The sequence below is a fragment of the Callospermophilus lateralis genome, chromosome 3 (assembly GCF_048772815.1).
Source record: "Callospermophilus lateralis isolate mCalLat2 chromosome 3, mCalLat2.hap1, whole genome shotgun sequence".
Lineage (NCBI taxonomy): Eukaryota > Metazoa > Chordata > Mammalia > Rodentia > Sciuridae > Callospermophilus > Callospermophilus lateralis.
The window spans coordinates 72411131-72436821 of NC_135307.1; the positions used below are offsets into that span (position 1 = coordinate 72411131).

At 39.5% G+C, this 25691-nt stretch overlaps 1 protein-coding gene across 1 annotated transcript in view; it reads left to right on the forward strand.

Annotated features, from left to right (window-relative positions):
- The window catches only part of Armh4 (armadillo like helical domain containing 4), a 106147-nt gene that overhangs the window by 23488 nt on the left and 56968 nt on the right, over positions 1 to 25691 (forward strand). Inside the window, exon 4 of the mRNA XM_076848359.2 lies at positions 8254 to 8511. Within this exon, the coding sequence (XP_076704474.2) occupies positions 8254 to 8511 (258 nt within the window). The remainder of the gene's footprint in view (positions 1 to 8253; positions 8512 to 25691) is intronic.

Sequence of the window (25691 nt, forward strand, 5' to 3'; positions counted from 1 at the left end):
TGTAAGAGTAATAGGTGAAAAAAAGAATAAGGAAATGCAGTAGTAGAACTACAATTGAAGAGTCCCAACATATTCAGTAATTTCTAATGGCATTTAAGGGAAGAAGGAAGTTAAGAAAGAAACCTATAGAAATGCAGCAATGTTAATTGCATTCTAGTTCTTAAATGGAATGTTGAGTTCTCCAGGGTTCATTATATTATGAATCTTAATAATATAAATATTGTTGAGTGCATATGTATATGCTATTTATATTAATATTTATGTTATTAAGCTTCAAAATTCATATGTACATATAAATATGTATTCTCTTGATTTTTCTAACATTGCATAATAAAAATGTAAATACACTTGGCAGGAACATTTCAGATTTTGAAAGTATGGAATTCTGTATGTTCTGAGTCTGCCTAACGTTGTAAACTATTGCATTTTGTGTTCTGAAATTTCTGTGGTTCTTCAGCACCTTCTGGTCTTGGAGAGCCATCTGCTGGAGAATTGCTTCATATCCTCAGAACAGGTTAATTTTTTCCCCCTAGCTTTTAAGTTTTGCATTCAGTTTGATGACCGAGTTAAAAAGAAAGAAAGGAAGAAAGAAAAGCAATAGGGGTTCCCACGGGCCAGCACAGGGTCTTTTAGAAAAATACGACCAGCAAGGGTGAGGGTCAAGCCCTTCAGAGAGAGAGCGCGCGGGAGGCGAGCGCATGCCCAGTCTGTGTCCAAGAAAGCTACTGTTTCTTATCAGGATATTCTTCCACATGCATTGTTTACCTTAGGTTCAGTTTTAAACGTAGGAAAGGGAAGAAAAAGGTCTGAAAAGAGAGATTTGACTCATAAAACTAATGAATAAATAATGGACAAACGGCGAGCATTTCAAATGATCATTGCCACTCTAAGAAGGTGCGGATACAGGTGAGATGCTGTTCTGTAAGCCAAGGATAGGTGGAGCAACCTGGGAAACACGCGTCACTGTTCTAGATCTTACTCCTCCCATTGTCAGGATGACACATTTGAAGGATTCTTTCCACCTTTGACACATTTGGACACCCTGGAAATGCTGTCTATTTGTCTGTCTACCTTCTGGAGATCTAAAGATGTCTAAGCCATTATAAAAATGCAGTTAGAAAACTGAACGCCATAGGTAGGTCCTGCCTATGAAACCAAAAATAGATTTTGTAGCAACCTATTCTTAATGAAATTAAAACTTGGTTTTTGTTAGTCTTAGGCAGAAATGTTTACATGGAATAAAGAAATTGGACCTGTGCCAGAAGCACTGGTGCAGACTGTAACCTCAGCAGCTTGGGAGGCTGAGACAGGATGATCTTAAGTTCAAAAGCAACCTTAGCAATTAGTAAGACCATCTCATTCATAAACAAACAAACAAACAAATAAATAAATAAATGTCTGTCTGTCTTTGGGTTCAATACCTGGTACAAAAAAAAAAAAAAACACGGAAGGAGAAAGAAAGAAAATGGGTTTGACCTAGAGAAGCAAAAATCTTGGGTTTAAACAAACTCATGTTAAGATTTACTATGATATTATTTGAGCACACAAGGTAGTTATTTGACCAGCTAAGTAGCCTGTGAGTAAACCAAAGCTCATAAACTTGTTCCCTGTTTAGCTAACAATGTACATTTGAAGGATAATACCTGCAAAGCTTTTGAGCTCTTCAAAAGAAAAGCCCCAGTAAGTACTCACAAAGCATTGTTGTGAGTTATGATGCAGCTTTTAAAGAGATTCTGTCAGAGAGGCCAGGCAGATGAAATTGGCTTAGTGTACAGTCTAGACACATTTTTCTTCCTGTCACTTGCAGCAGGACATTTCTCTGTTTGAGCTCTGGTTATTCCTCTTAATATCGCCAAGCCTCTCTTAGCCACATGGCACTTGAACCTGACATTGCTGTTTAATATTTTACCCTTTCATTTTTAACTGTTTCAGTTCACAGCAAGCACAACAATCTGGAATGGAGCCATGTTCTAGTCTCTGTAGTCTCTGTTTCATGCTGAGCTGTCTACTGTCTGAGCATTCTGATACCTAAGTTAGGTGTTTCACTATTAAGTTAGGTGTCAGAATTTTTTTTTTTTAGTAGTAGGGATTTCATCCAGGGGTGCTGTACCTCTCAGCCATACCTTGGCCTTTTTATTTTTTATTTTGACACAGGGTCTCGCTAAGTTGCTTAGAGTCTCCCTGAGTCACTGAGGCTGGCTTTGAACTTGTGATCCTTCTGCTTCAGCCTCCAGAAGTGCTGGGATTACAGATGTGTGCCTCTGCACCTGGCTAGGTATCAGAATTCTTTTTTTTCTAGTATTTATTTTTTAGTTGCAGATGGACACAATCACAATACCTTTGTTTTTATTTATTTATTTTTATGTGGTGCTGAGGATCGAACCCAAGGCCTCGCACATGCCAGGCTAGTACTCTACCACTGAGCCACAATCCAAGCCCATAGGTATCCGAATTCTAGACAGTGGACATACTAGCAAGAGCATCAGGTTGAATGGATTTTTCCTGTAGCATCAGTGGACATACTAGCAAGAGCATCAGGTTGAATGGATTTTTCTTGTAGCATCCTCACCAAGATCAAGATACTATCCATTGGCTCCGTGGCAATGAAGCTTGGCCAGTGCTGACCATCCTGAATTCAATGGGACCCCCTGAGTTTTTTGAGGGGATGCTGGTTCAACAGGAGTGAAAAGGGAACTTGGGCAGCGTATGTCATGTGTTTGGGTGTGAGAACAGTGCAGTTTGGTGGGAGGATTTTGCCCACCCAGAGAGATGGTTACCCAGATGCCATCATGCCCTCTGAATGATGCCAGCTCCACTGTGTGGTGTTACGCAGTTATGAGCATCCAATCAACCTAGGAAAAAGACATGTCAGTTCTGAGGATGTGCTTCCCATTCCAGGTGACATGACCAGAAGGAACTTCTCTCACTAAACTCTCTGAACTTGCCATTCTCAGGGTGCAGTCATTTTTAGGGACTCTCAGGACAAATACAACTTTAAGTCTTTGAACCTTGTTAACTGATGTTGGTATACAAGATGTATATGTTTTTCATGTTTCTTTGTAGACATTCAGTATTTTTTCTTGTGCCATCTTTGTAGGGAATAATTTGTGTGTGTGTGTGTGTGTGTGTGTGTGTGTGCATACACACATGTGTGTATGTTTACCTTTACCCAAATGCTTATTTGAAATTCAGATAAACAAAAATAAAATGGGGGTTTATTTTTTTAAAATTTTGAAATTCAAAAAGACTTAATCTATAACCTTTATGACCTTCCAGTGTCATTTGAATGATCTCTTCCTTCAATTTTAGAATTTTAGATCAGGGATCTTGTTACTGTTTTTGGCACAATTTTGTTTGCTGAACATTTATGGTATAGCATTGCTCTTTGTGTTCAGAGGTGTTTATGATGTTGTTTCTCTTGGGTGTACTCGTTGGAAGATCTGCCTTTCTCTTCAGTTCCAATGAACAGAAGATGAACACATAGCACTCTGGTTTGTTTTACACCTGTTGGTCTTACGTTTTTGTTGCATGAACTGCAAAGTAATGTGTTACTGCTTGTTTGTTAATTGTTACTCTGTGTTTCCTGAGAGCTGGGTTTTAAAAAAACTGCATATATCTTATTGTTAATTCATTTATTTATCCATTTATTTATTCACTCAACAAATGCTTCTTGAATACTGGCGACTGCCAGGCAATTTACTAGTTGTTGGTAATACCACAGAGAATAAGACTATCCTTCCTTTACTCAATAATTTCCCACTTTTCTTGGGTCAAGCTGCTATAAAAGACACTATTTTCCTAGTATTAGAAAAGGTGAGAATACCTCTTTTGTTTTGAGTCTGTAATAGTAGTCAGTGTTCCATTGGTATTTGAAGCAAGGTAATATATGACTAAAGATGTTTAATGGCTACAAAGTGATTGTAAAAAAGAATATTTTATGGCAGAAAAAAAAATAAAGGTAGACTAAAACAGCAGTCTGATTCCTATAAGGCTCATCTTCCTATTTTTCGACATGGTTATTGACACTTCCTTTTTATTTTTCCTGACACTTCCTTTTTTACAGCTATCTTTGTGTGTGCTCTGTTATTTTTACCGATATTTTAAGTACAAATAGTTAATCTTCTAAGTTGCTTCATGCAAAAGGATGAGCTTGATAGTACCAGGCAAAAGCTTTCTTTTCTCATCTCCCATGTAAATCAGTTCTTCCTTACTGTCCAGTGGTATCAGCTGTGTGTTACTCAGTAAGATATCACTGGAGAGAGTGCACCTGGGTTTTATTGTCAGACTCACTGGAAGCTATCTCTTGTTGGGCATTTCGGGGCAGGGAAAGAAGGAAGGCTGTACCATGGTGGGTGCGTGCAGGAGGGTGTAGGAGGCATGTTGAACCCAGCAATGTCCTCCAAATTACATCCTGAAAGTAGAGACCTTCTTGTTGGCCTAGGTATGTTTAGATGCAACCCTCTCTCTGGAACAAAAAGTTGTGGTAAAGGTAAAGTCCCTCTTTTCTTTATAGTTCTGTACTTTAAAGAGGAAGAATTAACTGAAGATGTTGAAGTCCAAGTTGAAGTTGTCCTTAGCAGGTGGTAGTCGTCAGGGAATAGTGAACCTTGAGGCTCATTATCAATTGTCACAGTTAGTCTATCATTTCTGATTTCTTAGCTTTGTGGGAAGGAAAGGAAACTAAGAGTGTCTTTATAATGCTTCAAAAATTAAAGAAGCGATCTTTTCAGCTTATGGTGAATTCTCATCTGTGGGAGGAAGATCGGCAGAGTCCTTAAATAATTTGGATGATCCCTGATGGTTTTCTCTATAATCTTCTTGCCCCATCACTTTTTCTCTATGCAGTCTCCTCCTCGACTTCTTTTTAGTTGAAGTCCATGGTCTATGTTTATAGTTACCACTTCTTCCAGAATCAGCATCCTTCTTATCCTCTCTCCATTCCAGTAAAACCAGCTGCCGGTTAAATCTCTCTGCCTACTCAATTCTCTACCCATGTCTACACCCAAGCAGCTTATTGTGGCTGGGGAAAAACACAACTGTCCTAATGGGTCTCACTTTAAATTTATGATGACACATCTCATAGGGCTCACCACATTCCCCCTGAGAATTTGCTTGCCCGTTCTGCAAGATGCTATTTCGCGCTTTCTCCTTTCACCGCAAACCACTGACATTTCTCTTTTCCTATCCAGTTTCTTGTTTGAGAACATGAGAAATACGAAGATTACTTGGACATATTCCTACCACCAAATCTACCCACTGCCTGCACCTGTGCCTGCTTTCTCTGCCCTTCCTCCTGTAGTGGTGGTGGATGTATCTGTGCCAACCTGTGCCCTGGATCCCATGCCCTGTCAGAGTAAAGAAGCTAACCTTACATAGTGACCACTACATGCTAGGCTTTGTTCTAAGAACTTTCTATATTAACTAATGAAATCCTTAGAACAGCCCTGGGATGATAATGATAGGAATAATACCATTGTTAGACATGAAGAAGCTGAGGTGCAGCCAAATTCAGAAACTTGTTCAAAATTATAGCCATAGTAAGTTCATGTGGCTCCACAGTCTGGATGTCACTGCTATATGATACCATGTCTCCCAGGATATGGCTCTGGCTTCTTCTCCTCTCTTTCTTGCATCATCATTACCCTTCTCTACTGGATCATATCCATCAACTTACAATCAAGTTCTAGTGTCTTCTATTTTTTAAAGAAACTTTCCTTTTACCCCATATTTCTCTCCAGGTATACCCTAATATTCCTGTTCTTTTTCAGCCAAATTTCTGGAAATAATTTTCTATATTTGGTTCGTTTCTAGTTTTCTTTTGAACCACTCCAACCTGGCTTTTGTCCCGATCCTTCCATGGGGGAAACCTTTGGTGAGTCACTATTACCCTTCTGATGGCAAAGCCAGAGGGTCATTTGCAGTCTTATTCAGCCCCTTGGAAATGGGGCTGGATAAATGCTTTATTCTTTTACCTTACTGCACATGACACTCTTCTTGGTTTTTCTCCTATGTTTGTGGTCACTTCTTTGACTCCTTTGCGGAATCCCCCTTGACTGGCTAACCTCTAAATGGTAGATTGCCCAGAGCTTGGGCAGGACTACTGCCATTTCTGTCCACACTTGCCCTCTTGATGATTTCAACCAGTCTCAAGACTTGAGATATTGTATGTGACTTGTTGACTTCCAAACTTTATCTTTAGCTGTGACCTTCTCAAAGACTTCCAGCATTCCATGTGGATATCGTAGGCATGGCCATTACACAATCTATCTCAAATAAAAATTCTTGATCTTTCTTATTATCCTTTAATTTCCATTTTCAGAAATGTGCACTTCACATTATAATTATCAGCAGGGCTCCACCTTCAAATTACATTCTAGGTCTGACCACTTTGAATCCCTTCCTGGACTGTACCCTAGTGCGAGAACCATCACCTGCTCTCTGAGTGTTAAGCAGGAGATGGTAGCTCGCACTAACCTCCTAACCTCCTCCTAATGGGTCTTACTGCTCTGTCTCTTGCTCTGATATGGATAATTCTCCACCTTGTAGCCAGAGTAATTTTTAAAACGTATAATTTAGATCAGGTCCATACGTATTCCCTCTTATTGCATTTCCATATTCTGTCTGTCCCTGTCCCCAGTCCAGTCTTCCTTGCCGTGCATATTTGCCACAGACTTTTGTTTTTGCTGTTCATCTGCTGTGAATACTTTCCTTGTAGACATTGACCTCAATTAAACAAGAGAATTTATTATTTTGGTATGGTCTCTGTTCAAATTTTACTTTATCAGAACAGTTTTCCTTAATCTGTCCATCTAAAAATAAGAGCACCTGGCATTTTCTTTTTTCTTGACAGTTTATTTATATCTACTTGTTTGCTGTATGTCTCCCCGAGTGGCATATCAGCTCTGTGAAGTTAGAAACATTATTGCTTTATTCATCGTTCCTGGAATAGCACCCATTAGGTGCACAGTAAAAATGTGTTTAATTTTTGGAATAGTGACAGTTATTAAATCCTACAACATTAAAGGCCCTATAAGAATAAAAAAGTCAAGAGTTATTATTTTTTTCTTTTTTGCATTTCTGGGGATTAAACTCAAAGCCTTGCACATGCTAGGCAAGCACTCTACCTCTGGTCTAAACCCCTGTCAGGAGCTAATATTTTTTAAAAGTCACAAAAACGTCTAAATGATACAGGATGATGGGTATGTGTGAAGAAGGTTGTTTGGGAACAAAAGAAAGTCTAGAATTCTTGAGTTGCTTTGGTTGTCTCTGCTCCCTGTTCCCTGTTGAGTAACCACTGTGTGGACCCCTAATGGGAGAGGTGGAAAGAAAGGCCTTCAGTGAACTCTCTGAGCTTTGGGATGCATCCATGGTTGGGGGAGTTGGAGTATTCCTAGAAAATTGAAATAGGTGAAACAATACAAACTTGCGATTTTATATTCCTTAAACCCATTTTACTTGAAGCACTGAAAATGACAAATTGTAGATTTAACTCTGATGATGGTGATGACGATTTTTTCCACATATTGCTTTTCTGACTCTCCTTGGTACATATCCTGTTTCCCAGTTTCCTGTAGAGTGGGATTGAGAATGTAGATGCAGTTGTTTCCGGTTTCTTGGGTCACTCCTCCTCAGGGAGAACAGGACCCAAGGCGGATTTTGGTGCCTCTCTCACGTTACATTGTTGTGAGATATGTTCATTGATGTGAAAGAATAGAAGGAAATGCCAAAATAATGAATTCACCTCTTTAATATTATGAGAGCTGAAGGGATGGGAACAACTGTTTTTTAAGTTCTGTTGGTATTTCTATGTTAATTTCTAACAAATACCTTACATGACCTCTGGAACACAGAAATGGGATGCTTCTTACCCTGTAAATATAAATTACTTCAATAACAACTAATAGTACCTGAACTTTGACTCTCAGTAAGCATGATGCATGATATTTATTTGACATAATATGGTTTTTAAAAAATGTGTGATATATGGGGTTGGGATATAGCTCAGTGGTACAGCAGTAGCTTAGCATGCACCAAGCAATTCAATCCCCAGTACTACAGTGAAATAAAATAAAAGGTATATGGTGGGTGCACAATCCTGCAAAGCTCACATCATCTGACTGGCAATAAAAATTGGTATTCAAAGACTCAGTGTGAGTTTTGGGTAGTGTTTGGATCAGCTGAAAAGATCTATGTGTTTTGAGAACGTGCTCATTGTATGTTTTCGTGTTTCCCTTTGATTTCTATTTTGCCCAGAGGGAGAAGAAGATGAGGATGAAGAGGATGAAGAAGATGAAGAGGAAGAAGAGGAAGATGAGGAAGAGGATGAGGAGGATAAAGATGCAGACTCCCTGGATGAGAGCTTTGATGGTGACTCTGAGGTGCCGAGTTTCACTCTCCCTGGCATCACATCCCAGGAACCCGGCTTAGAGCAGGGAAACATGGGCCCATTGGAGGGAGCCACCTACCAGGTACCCGATGCCATTGAGTGGGAACAGCAGAATCAAGGCCTGGGTAAGAGTCATGTATTTCCCTCTCCTTCCTTCTTCCTCCTTTACTGTTCTAAGGTGACAACTTTCTATCTTTGGCATCTGTCATGGAGCAAGATGATTTTTCTGTTTCTGAGTAGTTCATTTGGGGGGAAAAATCAGTTATTTCTTTAAGAAATTTATGTTTATAAATAGCAGATTCCAACTGCCCATGATGAGAACAGTTATCTGATTTGGGGAAGGAATCCCATTTTTTCCTTCTCAGCTGCAAGCATTTTAGGAAGACTTGCAAGTAGGGAGGAAAAGCGCGCAACCAATGTTGAGCAAGAGCACAAATGCATGGGAGTCAGAAAGCAAATGTGTTTTGTCACCTTCTGTCCTTTCAGAATTTGTTCCTCAGGGGACATTCTTTCTCTGCCAGTATGTGAGCATTGGGGTTGTCCCACAGCTTTTCTGTTTATTGTCCAACACAGTCTCCTCTCACCAGCTGAGAGTCCAGATATCCCTGTGCTTACTCTCTCCAGGGCATGGTTCATGTTTTCCACAAGACACAAGAGAATGCAGACTGTCACTCCCTTCCTGCGACAGGGAAGCTCCCCAGTCTATTTTTTTTTTTTTTTTTTTGGTCAGGAGTAGACACTATTAACCTCTGAATGAGAGAGTCAGTCTCCTTCCTCCCCCATCTTCTTTTTGGCACTGGGGATTGAATCCAGATATTTTTTCCACTGAGCTACATCCCCAGCCCTTAATTTTTTTTTTTTTTTTAATTTAGAGGCAGGGTTTTGCTAATTTGCTAGAGCCTTGCTAAGTTGTTGAGGCTGCCCTTGAACTTGTAATCCTCCTGCCTCAGCCTCCCGAGTCACTGGGATTACAGGTGTGTGCCACAGTGCTTTATAAGGCCCACTCTCTTGACCTGATGTGAAGCGACCTCTTTAAAGAAATTCCCTTCTTAGTTTGTAAACAGCTGGGCCTGTTTATACCTTCAGCCTGGCAGACATTAAGTTGAAGAATCATATGATTGTTTTGGGGGCTACTTCAGTGAAAATTTGAACGTGGGTCTGAGACTTTGCAAGGAGAGAGGATACTGAAGGGTTAGTGTCCAGTGGACAGGCAGAAGGTATTATTGTTGTGCATACAATATCTGCTAAACTGTTTTCTGAATCAATGCAGCATATATTGGGCAATACATATTGACTCTAAAATATGTCAAATAAAACTGTTAAAAGTTTATAGAGGTATGAAAATGTTGTGGTACCAAAATATTACAAAATAAACACAAAATAATATGAACATAGGTCTGTGAACAAGTGGACAAATATTTAGTCTGAAATACTCCTGTCCTACTCTGACAGGTTTTAAATGAATGGGAAAAAAATACAAAATACAAAGATAATTTATTACAATGCAGGTTGAAAACAAAGACAAAAATCTATACATAAAGTGACTCTATCATGTATACTGTAACAGTCTTTTCATCATGGATAGGATGAATATTCAGGACTCTAGTGCTTCGCTAGGGAAGGGAGTGAGAGAGGTTACCTTCCTACAGAAGGAGGGAGTTCATATGGCACCTACCATTGGTTGTGGTCAAGGAAATAAGTTTCCTCACTTATGAAGTTGGCTTGCTGTCCATGAATAAATGTAAGTAATTGGAAGAACTGTGAAGAAGAAAAATGTGGAGAGGCTTCAGTCTGAAGTTGCAATGATTATGGGTTGTGGCCTTATAATGATCTTCAACACAAATTTATTACTGAATAGGAGTCTGATTTTTAAGGAATCATCAAGGTATATACTGCAAACCATAAGCTGTACCCATCTAAAGGGTACAAGTCAATGAGTTTTGACAGTTGTCAGCCACACATCCACTTCATAATCACATGCAGAACGTTCCCGTCATCTCATCCCAGTGATTCCTCATGCCCTCTGCAGCACCTTCTTTAGCCCTCAGCCCCAAGTCCACTTTTGACACTATAGATTAGTTTGCATTTTCTAGAATTTTATATAAATGGTATCATATGGTATATAGATTTTTGTGGCTGGCTTCTTTCACTTAGCACAGTGATTTTGAGATTTAGCTGTGTTGTATGGGTCAGTAATTTGTTCCTTGTCATAGCTGGGTGTTACTTAGTTGTATGGATAGACCACATTTTGTTTATCTATTCACCTGTTGATGAACACTTGAGTTATTCAAATTTTTACCTAACAGCAGTTAAATTTTAAGATGTGGTAGGCATAAAGCTCAGGACAAATCACTCTGTTGTCTCCTGTCCTGCTTCTGGATTCCAACCCCTGTACACAGCTAACATTTCATAAATTAGTGATTTCAATTGGTGGTTTGATTTGCTTTTAAAAGTGATTCCTGCAGGTGCTAAGGCTTCCCCCCCTATTATAATAATTTACTATTTCCCTAGGTATCTCTTACTTTTTACTCTTCTTTTCCCAATAAACTCTTTCTCCCACCCTGTTTTTAGCCTTATGGGTTTTGTGGAAACCAAAACAAGAACCAAATCTTTCAACCTGGTCTTTTTCCTACTGGGGAAGATTGTGCTTTGAGGAGTATCTAAGGCTTGAGATTTTTTTTAGTCCCACCAACTTCTTGGAGAAAGATTTTTCCTCCTAACTCAAAACCAGTACCAACTTCTGGGTTAGTAGTAATTGATCCAGTTTCCTAAATACTTTCAGGTCAGGTCCCTATTTGTGGTGGATTTTGTGGTACTAGAATAATGGCTTTCCTAGGATGTCTATGTCGTGCTCTCTGGAACCTGTGAATATGTTACCGTATGTGGCAAAAGGAGTGTGCTGATGTGATAAGGTTCTTGAAACACGGATGGGAAGAAGATCCTCGATTATCTGAGTGGGTCCAGTGTAATCTCCAAGTCCTCATAAGAGGGAGGAAGGAGAGTCAGAGTCACCGAAGGAGATGTGATGACAAAAGCAAATGTTGGAGTGATGGAGCCAGGAGCCAAGGAAAGCTGGGAACCTCTAGAATCTGGAAAAGGGAAGGAAACAGATTTTCTTCTAGACTCCTTAAAAAGAATGCAGTGCTGCCAACATTAGTTTTAGAACTGGGAAACCTATTTCAGACTTTGGAATTTCATAACTGTGAGATAATAAATTTGTGGTGTTTTAAGTCACTAAGTTTATGGTTTGTTACAGCAGCAAATGGAAACTAATACAGATTTCAGTAAGTTATTTAATAAGGTGCATATTTTTATGAATATTGTAAAATTAAATCTACTTTAAAAATGGATCAGTAAAAATGCAAACACTGAGACCCTTTTAAAAAAGTAATCCTAATTTATTATAATAATATTTTAAGGCTGTCTGCTTCAGTCTATTTTTAAATGGATTATTTTATTTATAGATCACCATATCCATTTTTTACAACATGAATGATATACCAAAGCAAATGTTAAACACACATATATATTTTTAAGTGAACAGATTGAGATGGGTAGTTGGGATTGACTAAAAATATAATGCAAGCTCTTTGAATAGATTATAGTCTTACTTCCTGTTAAGTAACAAGGGTGGAAAATGTAGATGGCTTTCTAAAGCAAAGCAGTAAGCAGTAGATTCACAGCCTAGAATTCTCTGAACGTCTGTTTTCCACACTGTGACATACACTTGCTTTGGAGGCAGAGAGCTCAGTTTTACACCAACAAGACATTGTCCCCACATAGAAGACAACTGCCTTTTCACTGTGTTTCTTGCTTAAAGGAGAGAAAGTCTTTCTAAGGATTTTCCAGTAGAATTTGTCTTTCCCCTAACTGATGGGGATCAGGACACATGTCCATTTCCCAACCACCATTGATGGAATGGATGGGGGTGGGTGTCAATCACCACCTCCATCAGTGAGTTCTGTGTGTTTTCTTCTCTTGTAGTAGATACTTGTCCATGTCTCCTCTATCATGTAAACAATCTTTATTTAAACTATTACCTGTGTTTTAAATAGGTTTTGAGTTTAGTTCTGAATGGGAGCTTGACGGTGACATTATTTCATTGTTTTCTCAAAAAGAGACAATTTTAGGTTACTTTAGAGTTTGTTGATGTTCTAGAGAGATAAGACTTCCAAAAGCCATCAGCTAAGTGCAGATTTATAGCTGTCTTCACTTTTTTTTAGAAAGCCTACTTGTCACATTGGAATGGGTACTTGATTAAGGAAATGGATTTTTTTTTTCTGGAAGTCTTATATGATAAATGATAAATATTCAGTTGATTATCTAGGGATATTTATGGACAAACAGAAGGGTGAAGAGTATTTGTGTACCTTTTAAATTTATTTATTTTTTACCAGACTTTCCTTATGCACTGTTTTGGTTTTTGATCTGGAATTTTCCCCAAGTCTCATGTGTACAGAGGTGGAGCTTTTGGGTAGTGATTGGATCATGAAGGTTCTTATTTTGATGGATTAGTCCGTTGGCAGCAACATGGACTACTGAGGGTGGGTGGGACCTAGTTGGAAGAAATAGATCATTGGGACAAGCCCTGGAAGGGTTTGTCTTTTCCCCAGATCCTTTCTCTCTCTCTCTCTCTCTCTCTCTCTCTCTTTTTTTTTTGCTTCCCAGATGCCATGAGCTGAGTAGCTTTCCTCTACCATGCCCTTCTGCTGTGATGTTTTTGCATTGGAGCCAGCTGATCATCAACTGAATCTCTAAAACTGTGAGCCAAAATAAACCTTTCCTCTTCTAAGTTGTTTATATCAGGTATTTTGCTCACAGCAATGCAAAGCTGATTAATACAAGTACCTACAAAGTGCTGTATGTTAGGGAAATAGTGAAAGGGTGACATACTACCATATGTCATCAATTTCCATGGAGCAGGGAGTAGTTCCATAGATGTAAAGTTAGTGGCTGAGCAATTTCACAGCAAGGAGGTCAGTCATCCCTTAGAAGCTGGGTTTGCAGTGGGAAAGCCATCTGTGAAGTGTGACTTTAGGGATGCATTGCCTGATCCCCTAATTTATATCACCCTTCTTGTGCTAACATGGTACTTATGTTCCAATATTAGAGCCTTAGTTTGGATTGCAATAATATGTCTTTGGATTGCAATAATATAGTCTTAGAGAAATACAGAACTGCTTTCTGGGTAGGAAAACTCATTAAGGTATTATCATTTGTTATACTCTACAAGCAATTAATTCATCAGCTTTGTTACCTGAGAATTTAGCAAGCAGAAAGGGAGAAGAACATAAGGCAAATGTGTTTTGAATTATTAGCAAGGTGGAATGAACTGCACCCAAAATGTGGACATGACTGTAGAAATCAGAGTCTTACCCTAGAATATGCCAGCATTCTCCTTCTCATTCTTCTCCATCTTATTAGTTCAAAACATTGAACATGTAGCTAAGACTGAATACTTTAACATAGTGCAACATAAGCTGCAGCAGCAAGGAAAAGAGGCTTTCCAAAAGAGAGTGGGAAGTGTGAGGTTTGAAACAACTCCTCACTGTAGCACATACCAGTGTATTTTGATGTATGATATTGTGTTAGTCAGCGTCTTGTTGCTGTTACCAAAATACCTAACAAGAACAACCTAGAGGAGAAAAAAATTTATTTTGGCTCACAATATCGGAGGATTTAGTCCGTGGTCAGCCAGCTCCACTGCTTTGGGTCTGAGGAGAGACAGACCATCGTGGTGGAAGGCCATGGCAGCTGAGCAACTGAAGAGAGGGCACTGAGGGCCTGGGGAGAAGATAAATCCCTATTTCCTCTTATGAGGCTTCGCCTCCCAGTAGTCCATTCAGCCATCAGTGGAGTAATCCACGGATGAGATCAGATCCCTCATGACCTAATCACTTCCCAAAGGCGCCCCCCCCCCCGACCCCAAACATATGAGGCTTTGGGGGTATTCCAGATCAAGCCCATAATTTTAGATGTGTTGAACTGGGACTTTAAAGGTTGTTCAAGAGGCTGCCAGGACTAACTTAATTAAATATGTATGTGGAATAGAGGGAGGAAAGGAACCTTAGTCTAGTTTTACTGGCACAAGGAGAAGTGGCTCACTGGCCAAAGCTTCCAAACCAGTGGTTGTCAGTCTTGGCTGCATGTTGGACTCACCTGAAGAGCTGTGAAAGATACTGATAGCTGGTTTCTACCCCTGCAGGATAATTGTTTTAGAGGAAATATACTGATTATTCGCTTGGTGGGAGAGGTAGCTTCTGTTCATGTAGGGGATAGGGAAAGAAAATTTAGAAGTGTTTGTGTATACTAAGAATGGAATCCCTAATACTAAAGACTTATATTGCTTTTAATGATCATATGATGAGCATGTCTTAAAAAATTCCAGTCACATAAATATCAAACTTAAGTCAATATTCAGGTTTTAATTTTCTCAGATCACATTATAGACCCCTCATTGTGAACTGTGGAGGTTTGTACCCAAGCACTTGTGTGTGGGATGAGAATATTAGTTTCCTTGGGAGGCATCTGCCAGATGTCTGGTTGTCCTTCCTGACCTGGAGATGGTGCTCATCTAGATGGTGCTCTTTCTTTCTTTTTTTAAAAAAATATTTATTTTTTAGTTTTTTTAGATGGACACAATATCTTTACTTTTATGTGGTGCTGAGGATCAAACCCAGTGCCTCACGCATGCCAGGCGAGCACGCTACCACTTGAGCCACATCCCCAACCACCTTTTACTCTTTCTTTGGAAAGAATTGAATCATTATTATTATTATTTTTTTTATGGGAGATGCAGAAGACTCGGGTGCAGAAGTCTTTTTTTCACATTAGGCAAGATACACTGGTGCCAGAGTTGAAAGTAGACATAAATATCATTGCCTCTCATGGCTTCATGAGGATGAACACACAAGGGAAACCAGGTCTGTAGAGAAGGGTGCCTTTTAAATCCAAGATAATGTTTCTTCATAAATCTTTCCAACTAAACTGTGGGTTACTTGTAGATTAGTAGTAGTTGGGGATTTCTAGGAGAGAAAATCCATCAATATGCCTGTGGTAAAAGATTCAACAAACTCAGGGTTTAAACACTTATTTTACAAGTTTTCCATTTCTTTATTTTTATCCTGTTGTGTTGTAGCTATTTTTGTTCAAAGCTCTAAGTCTTCTCTTTGGCATGAGGTAGGTTATAAATAGGGTAGATGCACAAAATGAATGGCCTTCCTGCTGCTTATTCCCAACTGTGCTCACAGATGTGTACTGAGAACTACAAACAGAGAGGTTTGTTAGAACTGAAAGTCAGAGAGAAAGAGACAGAGAGAGAGGCGGAGAGAAAGGGGGAGGGGAAGTGTACGTGCAAGTGTGTGTGAGGGGAGCAGGCCAAGCCCAAAGAAAACGAAGGCAAATATACACAGACTTAATGCCCTCTACTCCTGTCTTGCATTTTTTTTTTAAAGATAGAGAGGGGAGAGAGAGAATTTTAATATTTTATTTTTTAGTTATCGGTGGACACAACATCTTTGTTTGTATGTGGTGCTGAGGATCGAACCCAGGCCGCACGCATGCCAGGTGAGCGCGCTACCACTTGAGCCACATCCCCAGCCCCTTTCTTGCATTTTAGTGTTCACAAGACTTCTGATGACCCCTTCAGAATATTGGTTACAATCAAACTACAGTTTTCCTTCAACACAGAACATGTTAAGGTGTTTGGAAAGAGGAAAGAATTGATGGTATGGGTAATTTTGTGAGTTGTGCTGAATTTTTCTTTTTGAAGGCTGATACTTGATTTATTTTTTAAATATTTTTAGTTGTAGTTGGAATTAATAACTTTATTTATTTCTTCTATTATATGGTGCTGAGGATTGAACCCAGTGCCTCACATGTGCAAGACAAGTGCTCTACCACTGAGCTACAACCCCAGATCCCTGACACTTGTTTTTTTTTTTTTTTTTTTAGTTATAGTTGGACATAATACCTTTATTTTATTTATTTATTTTTATGTGGTGCTGAGGACTGAACCCAGCACCTTACACATGCTAGGCAAGCGCTCTACTGCTGAGCCACAACCCCAGCCTCTGACACTTGATTTTTCATAACTCTTTGGTAGGACTTTCTCACTAAGAATCTCAGGCAGACAGAACTTGGAATTCATTGATTCCTAAAATCAGAAGCAGAACTCAGATCATTAACACAGACGCTCTTCCCTTTGCCCAAGTCAGCTCTTCTGTTCCCTCTTCTCCCCTTAAGTTCCTTCTTCTCCCCCTTAAGTTTTCTTTTGAGAAAATGAACCCAAAGTTAATTCGAAGTCTCAAATGCGAATGGGGACAATCCACAAAATAGTTGAGTGCTACTTGGTGTGGTAGTGGCCACAATGACCGGCCTGCACGATGTGGTGTATCTAGAGCATTCAACCAGCTTCCTCAGGTGTGGATCCTGAAGGAAATGGGGCTTGGTTATTAAAATAATGCCCTTTGGACCAGTGGGACTCCTGACTCTGATGGTTCACAATAACAGTACTATAGCAGCAGGTTCTTTATGAGCCCCTGAAACAATGGTCAGCTGGCTCAAGCATGCCAGAGCTCTTCTTGAAATTCAAAGGGTTGAGGGTACAAAGTAAATCACTACATCGAAAGCAAAGGAGAGATTCAATGTTCAAGCCAGGAATCAGAGATATAGATCAGGTAACTTGGGGATTTAGCAGTTCAAAGATCAGAGTATTTCTTAAAACATCTTTCTCTCTTTTGTATACTACTGATATATGCCAAGACCTCCATATTTTCCTGCCTTGTTTCTCTCAGTTGTTGTCAGACCTCTGCCTTTATTGGGCCATGGTCATTATCAACAGAACCTGTGCTGGACATTCCCAGCTCCACATTTTCCCCTCTCATGAACTCTTCTTTCTTGGAATGGCCTTTTTCCTTTTTCATCTATCTACATCCGGATCTGGGGCTGAGGCCTTCCCTGGAACTCCTAAATCACACTGAGTCCTCCAGAAGTGATTGTCAGTATTATTTAACTTCCATTCACTGCACTATTTCGTTTTGCTCCTTGTATTTTTGGGAACATCACAGCACCTAGTATCCAGCACTGAGTGCTGATGATTGGTTAAAAAAGGGGTTCTCTTCCAACTGGTGGCTACTCTGGGCCTGAAACATCTAAAATCCAATGACTTTGGGTTCATTTTCTTAATAGTTGGGGGGGGGGTTGGAGAGATGCTTCACTGCATCTTTCCTGAATGGCTACCTGGGGGGTGATATGATGTCATAGATGACACCAGTTTGATTTGTGAAAAAATGGTAAATGATCAGATATTCAGGATTTTTCACGATCTTATAACTGACACAGAGCCTAAGTGTCCTGTGTCAGCAGAACCTTACCTGCTTTTAACTTTCTCTGGTTTTCTCTACAGCACTCAACTAACAATGCTTTTAACATCTACAACCACTAATTATAACATGTTTCAAGTCACAAACCTTGGATAGCATTTTTTTTATTTGTTGTAATTAGTTATACATGACAGCAGAATGCATTTTGACATGTGCATAAATGGAGCACAACTTGGAGAGCATTTTGAGGCTAGATTTTTCTAGAATATAATCTAACATTTTAGATTTTTTTTTTTAGACTGAACTTTGAGAGATTCTATACTATAGAAATGATCAGATTTTGGGAAGTAGAGCCAGCTACTTTCATTATCTTAGCCTGAATCCAAGATGAAAAATCAGGAGATTTCATTCTCAGAGGGACAGATTGGTTAAAAAAATCCCAGATGGTTAATTAGGTGACTTTATAGAGACAAGGCCTTTGATCTCTCCTATCAAAGAATGGAAACAGCCATAGCATCACCTCAACAGAAGGGAGGCATTTATTAAAGCTGGTTTTCTCTAGCACTGGCTCATTGCTTCTCTAATTCAGAGAACCATGTTGGCTTTTTGGATCTCACTTCCAGCCACAGCAGAAATGCTTTAGGGTCCTGGTTTGAGAAATTTTCTTTTTTTGTATCTTCATATCTTGTAGGAGTTTCTAGTCATTGGTTCTTAAAAAAATGTTTTGTTGTTATAGATGGACAGCATACCTCTATTTTATTTGTTTATTTTTATGTGGTGCTAAGGATCAAACCCAGTGCCTCACACATGCTAGGCAAATGCTCTGCCACTGAGCTACAGCCCCAGTCTCTAGATATTGGTTCTTTTTTTTTTAGTTTTTAGTTTTAGTTATTGTTTTTTGTATCAGAGTTTTCCTAAAAATAAATTTGGACTTGTTTATCAGGAAAATCTCTCTGGAAATTTAAATCCAAATATCTCTTCTCCAAAACATGCATCTTGATTTTATTTCTTTTAATGGTCTATATGAAATAACATATTTGATGTTTTCTAGAAGCTGAAGCCCTTATCTATATTTTCATAATTGAATTATATTGAACTAGAGAACTGGAAAAATGCATTTTTTAAATGTGAAAATCAGCAGTTGCTTTTTCTTTGGAGAGCTACAACAGGAGTCTTGGAATTAAGCCAGAAAATAATCTCTTCATCAGCTACAGTTAATAAAAACATTAATATGGTACATTACACCTACGGAGAGTGCTGTGAACTAATTTCTTTGTCATCAGGATGCACTTGTAAGATCAGTTGGGGAATTATTGAAATGTGAAAACATCTAGTAGGCTCTTCTGGCAATTAAACAAGAAGAAATATTAGGAGAAGTGGGACAATTTTCAGAAAAAGGAAAAAAAATAAGTACAAATTATTCTCTTTGAAAATACAAAGTAAACAAACAAAGATGTTAAAAAGCTTTCTATTGTGTTAAAAGACAAAATTGAGAAAGTAGTTGAAACAGTGTCCTTACCTGTCATTTGAGATTACATGATGCTAATTAAGGTGATTAATGAAATGTTGTGGGTCCACTGTATTAAGAATCTTTAGTTTCCCAAATAATATTTGGTTTACTTAGCCTGGATCAGAGAAAGAATGCACTTCACTTATGCAATTCAGATCTTAGAGGAACTAAGTAATTTCCTCTATTTCCAATTAACACCACAAGAAAGGATGGTAAAGCCTTAGAGCCAAGCTCAGTGATCTGGTAGGTTGAAGTCAGACAATGAACTTGTTCATTTCATTTCAGCATTTGAAAATTAATAACCACGGGATTCAGCTTTTCCAACTCAGAGCCCATCTGCTTTTTTTGTTGTTATTGTTGTTAGCACGAAATATAGATCTGTGATCAACAAAGGGTACCATTTTGGTTCATGTGAAAAATCTTTAAAAATAGCTTACAAATGCACAGATTATCAAGACCAAGGGAAGAAACTTAAAATGCAAGAGTGCTTACAACCAAGGAAATTTTGATTTATACCTTCCATCTCTTAAGTTTTCCCACAGGGCAGAAATCTTTCTGAAGTAATGGGATTTGAATTTTCAAGCTGCTTTTCTTGAAAGAGGGTTAGCAACTATTTGGAACAGGATGGATTTGATGAATCCTTGGGGGTAAACACAAAAGTAATGTCAGCAACTTACAATTGCAGAAGGTTTGATGAGAAATCAGCCCTGGGCACTGGGTGAACTACCACCTGTGTTTGTTTACCCCCAGCCTGATAAAGTATTGTGCATCCCACAGGACCAAGCCTTGGGATTCTGAGCCCTGCCACATGGGCAGCAGATGGGCCATGCACAGAGTTAGGTGCAGAGTCTGACTGCTCAGGGCTGAGCCACGGAAACCACAGAGGAGGTTATCCACTAATAAAAAGGAGAAGGGGAAAACCACAGGAAAAATTCTGATTCTGGAAAGTCTGTTTTCAGTGGAACCATGCCATCTTTCCTTTGTTCTTTTCCTCTATTATCCTTGTCCCTTTGCATTCTTTATTTTATTTTGTACTGGGGATTGAACTCAGGGGAACTTACCACTGAGCTACATCCCCAGCCTTTTTATTTTGAGACAGGGTCTCACTGAGTTGCTGAGGTTGGCTTCATCCTTCTATCTCAGTCTCCTGAGTTGCTGGAATTACAGATATGTGCCACTGGCTTCATTCTTCAGAACCTTCGTCATACTTACCCAAGGACTGCCTGGGATCTGAAGAGCATTCACTCTTAATCTCTCTCACTGTATCAGAATGCTCATTCTTTAAGACCTTGATTTAATGACTTTTTGAGGGACCATCAATAATTCATACTGTTAAAAGATGAATTTTAAAAGAAGATACAATCATGACTCTCGTACCAATGTAACATGAACATGTGTTAAAGATTTTTTCCAACTCATTAATTAATGAAGGAACCAGTTGACCCCAGCTGGTTCAGAGGAGACATCAAAGAGACATAAATTTATGTGGAGTCAAGAATGGTTGAAATGAATTTATAGATGGAGGCAAGGCTAACTTTTTCCCCAAAGGGCAAGGGCAGTCCTTCCACTGGATATTGAATTTGCTTGTCCAGAGAATTAGTGTTCTGCTATCAGTTATCTGCAACTTGAAGAGCTGTCACATAGTTCAAAAACAATGACAGTTGCAGAGTCCTAATGGAATTAGATAATTCTCCAGCACTCTATTGAAAGGATACTCAGTAATCTCTTTTCTTTATTCCAAAGTTCAATTTTTTCTTACATGCTAAAGTAAGAATATATTATGGCCTGAGTTTGTTTGGAAGCATTTATATTGTGAAAGAATAACTTACTAACTAAAAAGTTGAGTAATATACTTTGAATAAGTCAGAATGTATCTATCAGGGCAGGCTAGTTGCTATAACAAATAATTCCTAAGTCTTTGTGGTTTAATAGATTTATTTCTTGCCCTCTTTGCAATCTACTGTCCCTGACTTATCCTTCCACCAAGTATCTCTACCATCTTTTTGGGTCTCTGCAACCTGGCTACTTCCTCTGCATTCAGCCAGGAGATAGGAGACAGAGAGGACTTGGGGAAGGCTGCCCAGACGCCTTCAGCTTGGAGTGGATTCATTTTTCTTCTCCTTAAATTCTGTGAGTGAGAATTAGTCACTTTATCCCACCTGGACTGTGGAAAGGCAGGTGGTGGAGGCAGGTGGTGAGGTGGTAAATATGGCTTACCTGAAGACTTGTGAGCCCTTAGCATTTTCTGGGGTCTGCACCCAGGTGTGCTTCCTCAAGGAAGACCAACCCCAGGAAACTGGGAAAAACTCAGCTATTTATAAATTATTGTTAGGTCACGAGTGATGAACAGAGCACAGAGCCTACTCTCCAGGAGCTTATGAGTCATGGGGAAAAAAATCTATAATATGAAGCAGGATGTGATATATGCCTTGAAAAAACAAGGTTCTGAGAGTACCCAAGGGTGAATTGGTAATTTCAACTGAGGAAAACTACATAAAGCATCAGAAACAACATGAAGGATGGCACCTGAGAGCCCAGAATCTGGAGCCAGAAAGTCCTGAACTCAAACCTTTGCTTTGCTGCCATTGACCCTTAGTCAGTTTTTAAATTCTCTGAGCCTCAGTTTCCTTAACTTGAAAAAGGGCAGTTATTGCGCATCCTGCAGGACCCTATCTACTCCTGTAATGTTACAGCTGTTACAAGTGTAATGTACAAGAGAGAGAGTACAGAGTGAAGCAGTAGCCCACCCAAGACCTTAAAGGTTAGGTAGATTTTACCAGGCAGAGAGGGGCAAAGAGCCATTGTTGGATAGGAGCAGGGCAAGCTGCTGTGTCTCCATTCCTTTACCCTTTACTTCCTCAAGCAGATTCTATATAGTGGGAGTTCCCAGGGAGACTGTACTTAAGAAAAAAGAATCTAATTCTAAAAGTAAAATTGAAAACTTAGCATGTTCTTGGGAAGGTAATGGCCAAACTACACACGTTTCCTGATTTCTGACTGCTTAAGATTTTTTGACTTTCCAGTGGTGTGAGGACAATGCTCATTCAGTAGCAACATACTTGGAATTCTGAAGTTTGATCTTTTTCAGGGCTACTGATAGGAGGTACCTTACTCCCTTCTGATGCTGGCCAGTGGCAGTGGCCGCAGCTACTAGTCAGCCTCAGGATCACGAGGGGAACTCTGCAGTGTGCTGTGTCATTGTGCTAGGTTGTTTTGTCGGTTAGGTGGATTCAGTGGATTTTCAACACATGATATTTTCTGTTTTTGGTGGGTTTCTTGGGATGTGACTCTGTCATAAGCTCTATTTAAACATCTGACAATAATAAGATTTTTAAATAAGCTCTATTTAAAAATCTTTGCATTTTCTTCTTTTTTCCCCAGTGTGCCTAGTTCATGTGAGGAGATTTATGCTAATTGTCTGACTTTGAGATGACACAAATAATTGATTAACGTTTTTCACTTTTCTGATATTACTTCTTCATGCCATGGAGAAGGCTGTTGACTACTTTTTACATTTTAGCCTCTAAGGTTCTTCCCCTATGCCGCTAGATGAATTTTATATTTTGTTGTTTGAACATGTAGAATAATTACAGGAAGCTGTTAGAGGAGATAAAAATCCCTGTTGAAGGGTGTCTTTGTTCCAGTGTGGCAGATGTGCTACCAAGGACATTTTTTTTGCCGCAGTGGCTGCATCTCAGAAATAGCACATGGTCTTATAGGTTGAGACCAAACAGAAAGCATTAGATGAGGGTGAACATAGAAGCAGAAGTGAGGTGCTCTAATTCTTGGCATGTGGGGATATGAGCAGTTCTTTGGAAGATCACTAACTGGTGCAGGGTCCATGTTGTTCTCAGTGGCCACACGCAACTGTGATAAAAACACCAGCCACGGACCAGTGCGGCTCCCATGCAGCTCCTTCTTGCCTTGCCCTGATCATGGCTTTAATTTCTGAAGATCAAGAACATGAGAGGAACTAAAGATATAATCAAGGTAGAATTGGCAGGTGAAGTGTAGGTGGTGATATCCATTTTAGCTTAGGGCAGGAGGGAATGTAGCCATAGTTTTATGTAACCATTCCTCTGTGTTATGGTTTGGATATGAGGTGTCCCCCAAAAGCTCATGTGTGAGACAATGCAAGAAGGTTCAGATAAGAAATGATTGGGTTTTGAGAGCCTTAACCCACTCAGTGAATTAATCCCTGGATGGGATTGAGTGGTAACTGAAGGCAGGTGGGGTGTGGCTGGAGGAGGTGGGACATTGGGGTTGTGGCTTTGGGGTACATATTTGAATTTGTTAAGTGGAGAGAGCCCTCTCTCTCTCTCTCTCTCTCTCTCTCTCTCTCTCTCTCTCTCTCTCTGCTTTCTGATCATCATATGAGCTGCTTCCCTTTGCCTTACTCTTCTGCCATGGTGTTCAACCTTACCTCGAATCCTGAGGAATGGAGTCTGCTGTCTATGGGTTGATCCTCTGAAATTGTGAGCTCCCAAATAAACTTTCCCTCCCTTAAAATTGTTCTGGTCAGAACTTTTAGTCACAGCAGTGAAAAAGCTGGACAAACCACTCTGGAATGCAAAGCAAGAATCAGAAAGCTAAAAGACGAGTACAGTCTCTACTCATTACCTCAAAGTGGATTCATGACTCATGACTGGTAGTTTCTGTTCTGATAATACAACTACAGATGGGCCTGATAGGGAAGTAACAGGTGGAATTTTGAGTACTAATGTGGTTTTGGGAGAAATTTGAGTTTCAGGAGGAGGCAGGGCAGACGGGAGCAGTGGAGTCAAGAAAACATGGACTTGAATCCTGGTTATATCACTTGTTAGCTCTGGGAACTTCTGAATGTAGTTGAATGTCTCTGAGCCTCATTTCCCTTTCTGTGAGTTAGGAAAACAGCACTTACCCATACGGAGTATTCTTGGAGGCCATTCTATTCATTCTTGCCTTTGACCTGTTTAATTTCTCACTTTATCTGAGATGTGGCTGTATCAGTTCTCACTCTTTAGAATATTCAAATCAGGGCCCTTCACTGGTTTTCTTCAGCCTCCGTTGCCCCTGCATGGCCCAAAATGAACATTTCATCCAGGTGTCTGTGGCCCCACACTGGGCTTAAGACTAGTCTGGGGCATTGGCTGTGGTATGCAGAGGCCAGTAGGATATTCTGAGGGGACCAAGCATGACAATGTGGACAGACGTCACTGCTGCTGGTTTTGGACAAAGGGTGGGGAATTGGGGTAAATAAAGTTCAGTGGCCTTTGTTTGGAGGATCCAGTGGCCCAATCCTGAGTTCAACAATGGGACTTTTGGCAGGACAGCAAGTCAGCAGGCAGTCAGCAGCTACTCGCTCCCAAATAACTGTGGGTACCCAAGAACTGCTTCAAGTTCCCCTTTGCCAGGTCTACTCCATTTCTTTCTTTTGTTTATTTATTTATTTTTTTGTGTGGTGTCAGGGTTCTGAGGATTGAACCTGGGACCTTGTACATGCTAGGTAAGTGCTCTACCACTGAGTTACACTCCTAACTCAACAGGTCCACTCTTAACAGGTGGTGGCCCTTGTCCTTTCTTTGTTGGTCTTATGAGGACCAGCTTTCAAATGTCCAGAGTCCCATTTGTCAACCCTCCTCCATCTCAGCCCCTCCAGGTTTGGGCCCCCAAGTCCACTTTTGTCCCTCTTCCATTTTCCAAAGAATTGTTCTCTTTTTTTTTCTTCTTTTAAAAGGAAACTGTCTTACTGAGCTAGAGTTTGTATATCATAATGTACAATTCAGCATGTTTGAGTAGATCAGCTGATTTTCTCTAAGATATGGATGACTGTCTTAAGTTTGGGATTTGCTGCTGTAGTAAGCCAATTCTGGATTTTTTTTCTTCTGGTTTTAAAAACAGGTATAAATTAGAGTTCCTGTTTGAAGTGAAAATAGTCAGTGAACTAATAGAAAGGAACAGGATGGTTGAATTACTTTAAATCAAAATAGATATCAGGTGATTCGGGAAAAACTCATGATAATGACTCTAAGACCTAGGAGGCTACTCAACCCCTGACTTTTTTCGATGCCATCCAAGCTTTGGGTATCTCTTCCATTTCCATAAAGTTAGGAGGAGAGGATTTGAACCAATGCCCTGGAAACTCATTATACTGCTTAATAAGGAATCAAATTTTCAACAACAATGAAAATGATAACACAAACTTTAAAATATATATTTCCTCTTGTGTGTTTAGTATGTTCCAGGTATTGACTATGATGATAACATGGAAAACCTGGTTTTAGCCTCACAGTAGTGCTAAGATATGGAGACTGATATTTTCTCCATTTTACAAATGGAATTGAAACTTGAAATCACATATTCAGTTAATGTCAGAGCCAAAATTTCAACCCATGTTTATTAAATTGTGAAAATACTGCTCTTAATATATGAACCCAAATCCCTCTTATGGTTTTGCAAGTTCTTTCTAGTACTGTGATGTCAAGCCAGCACA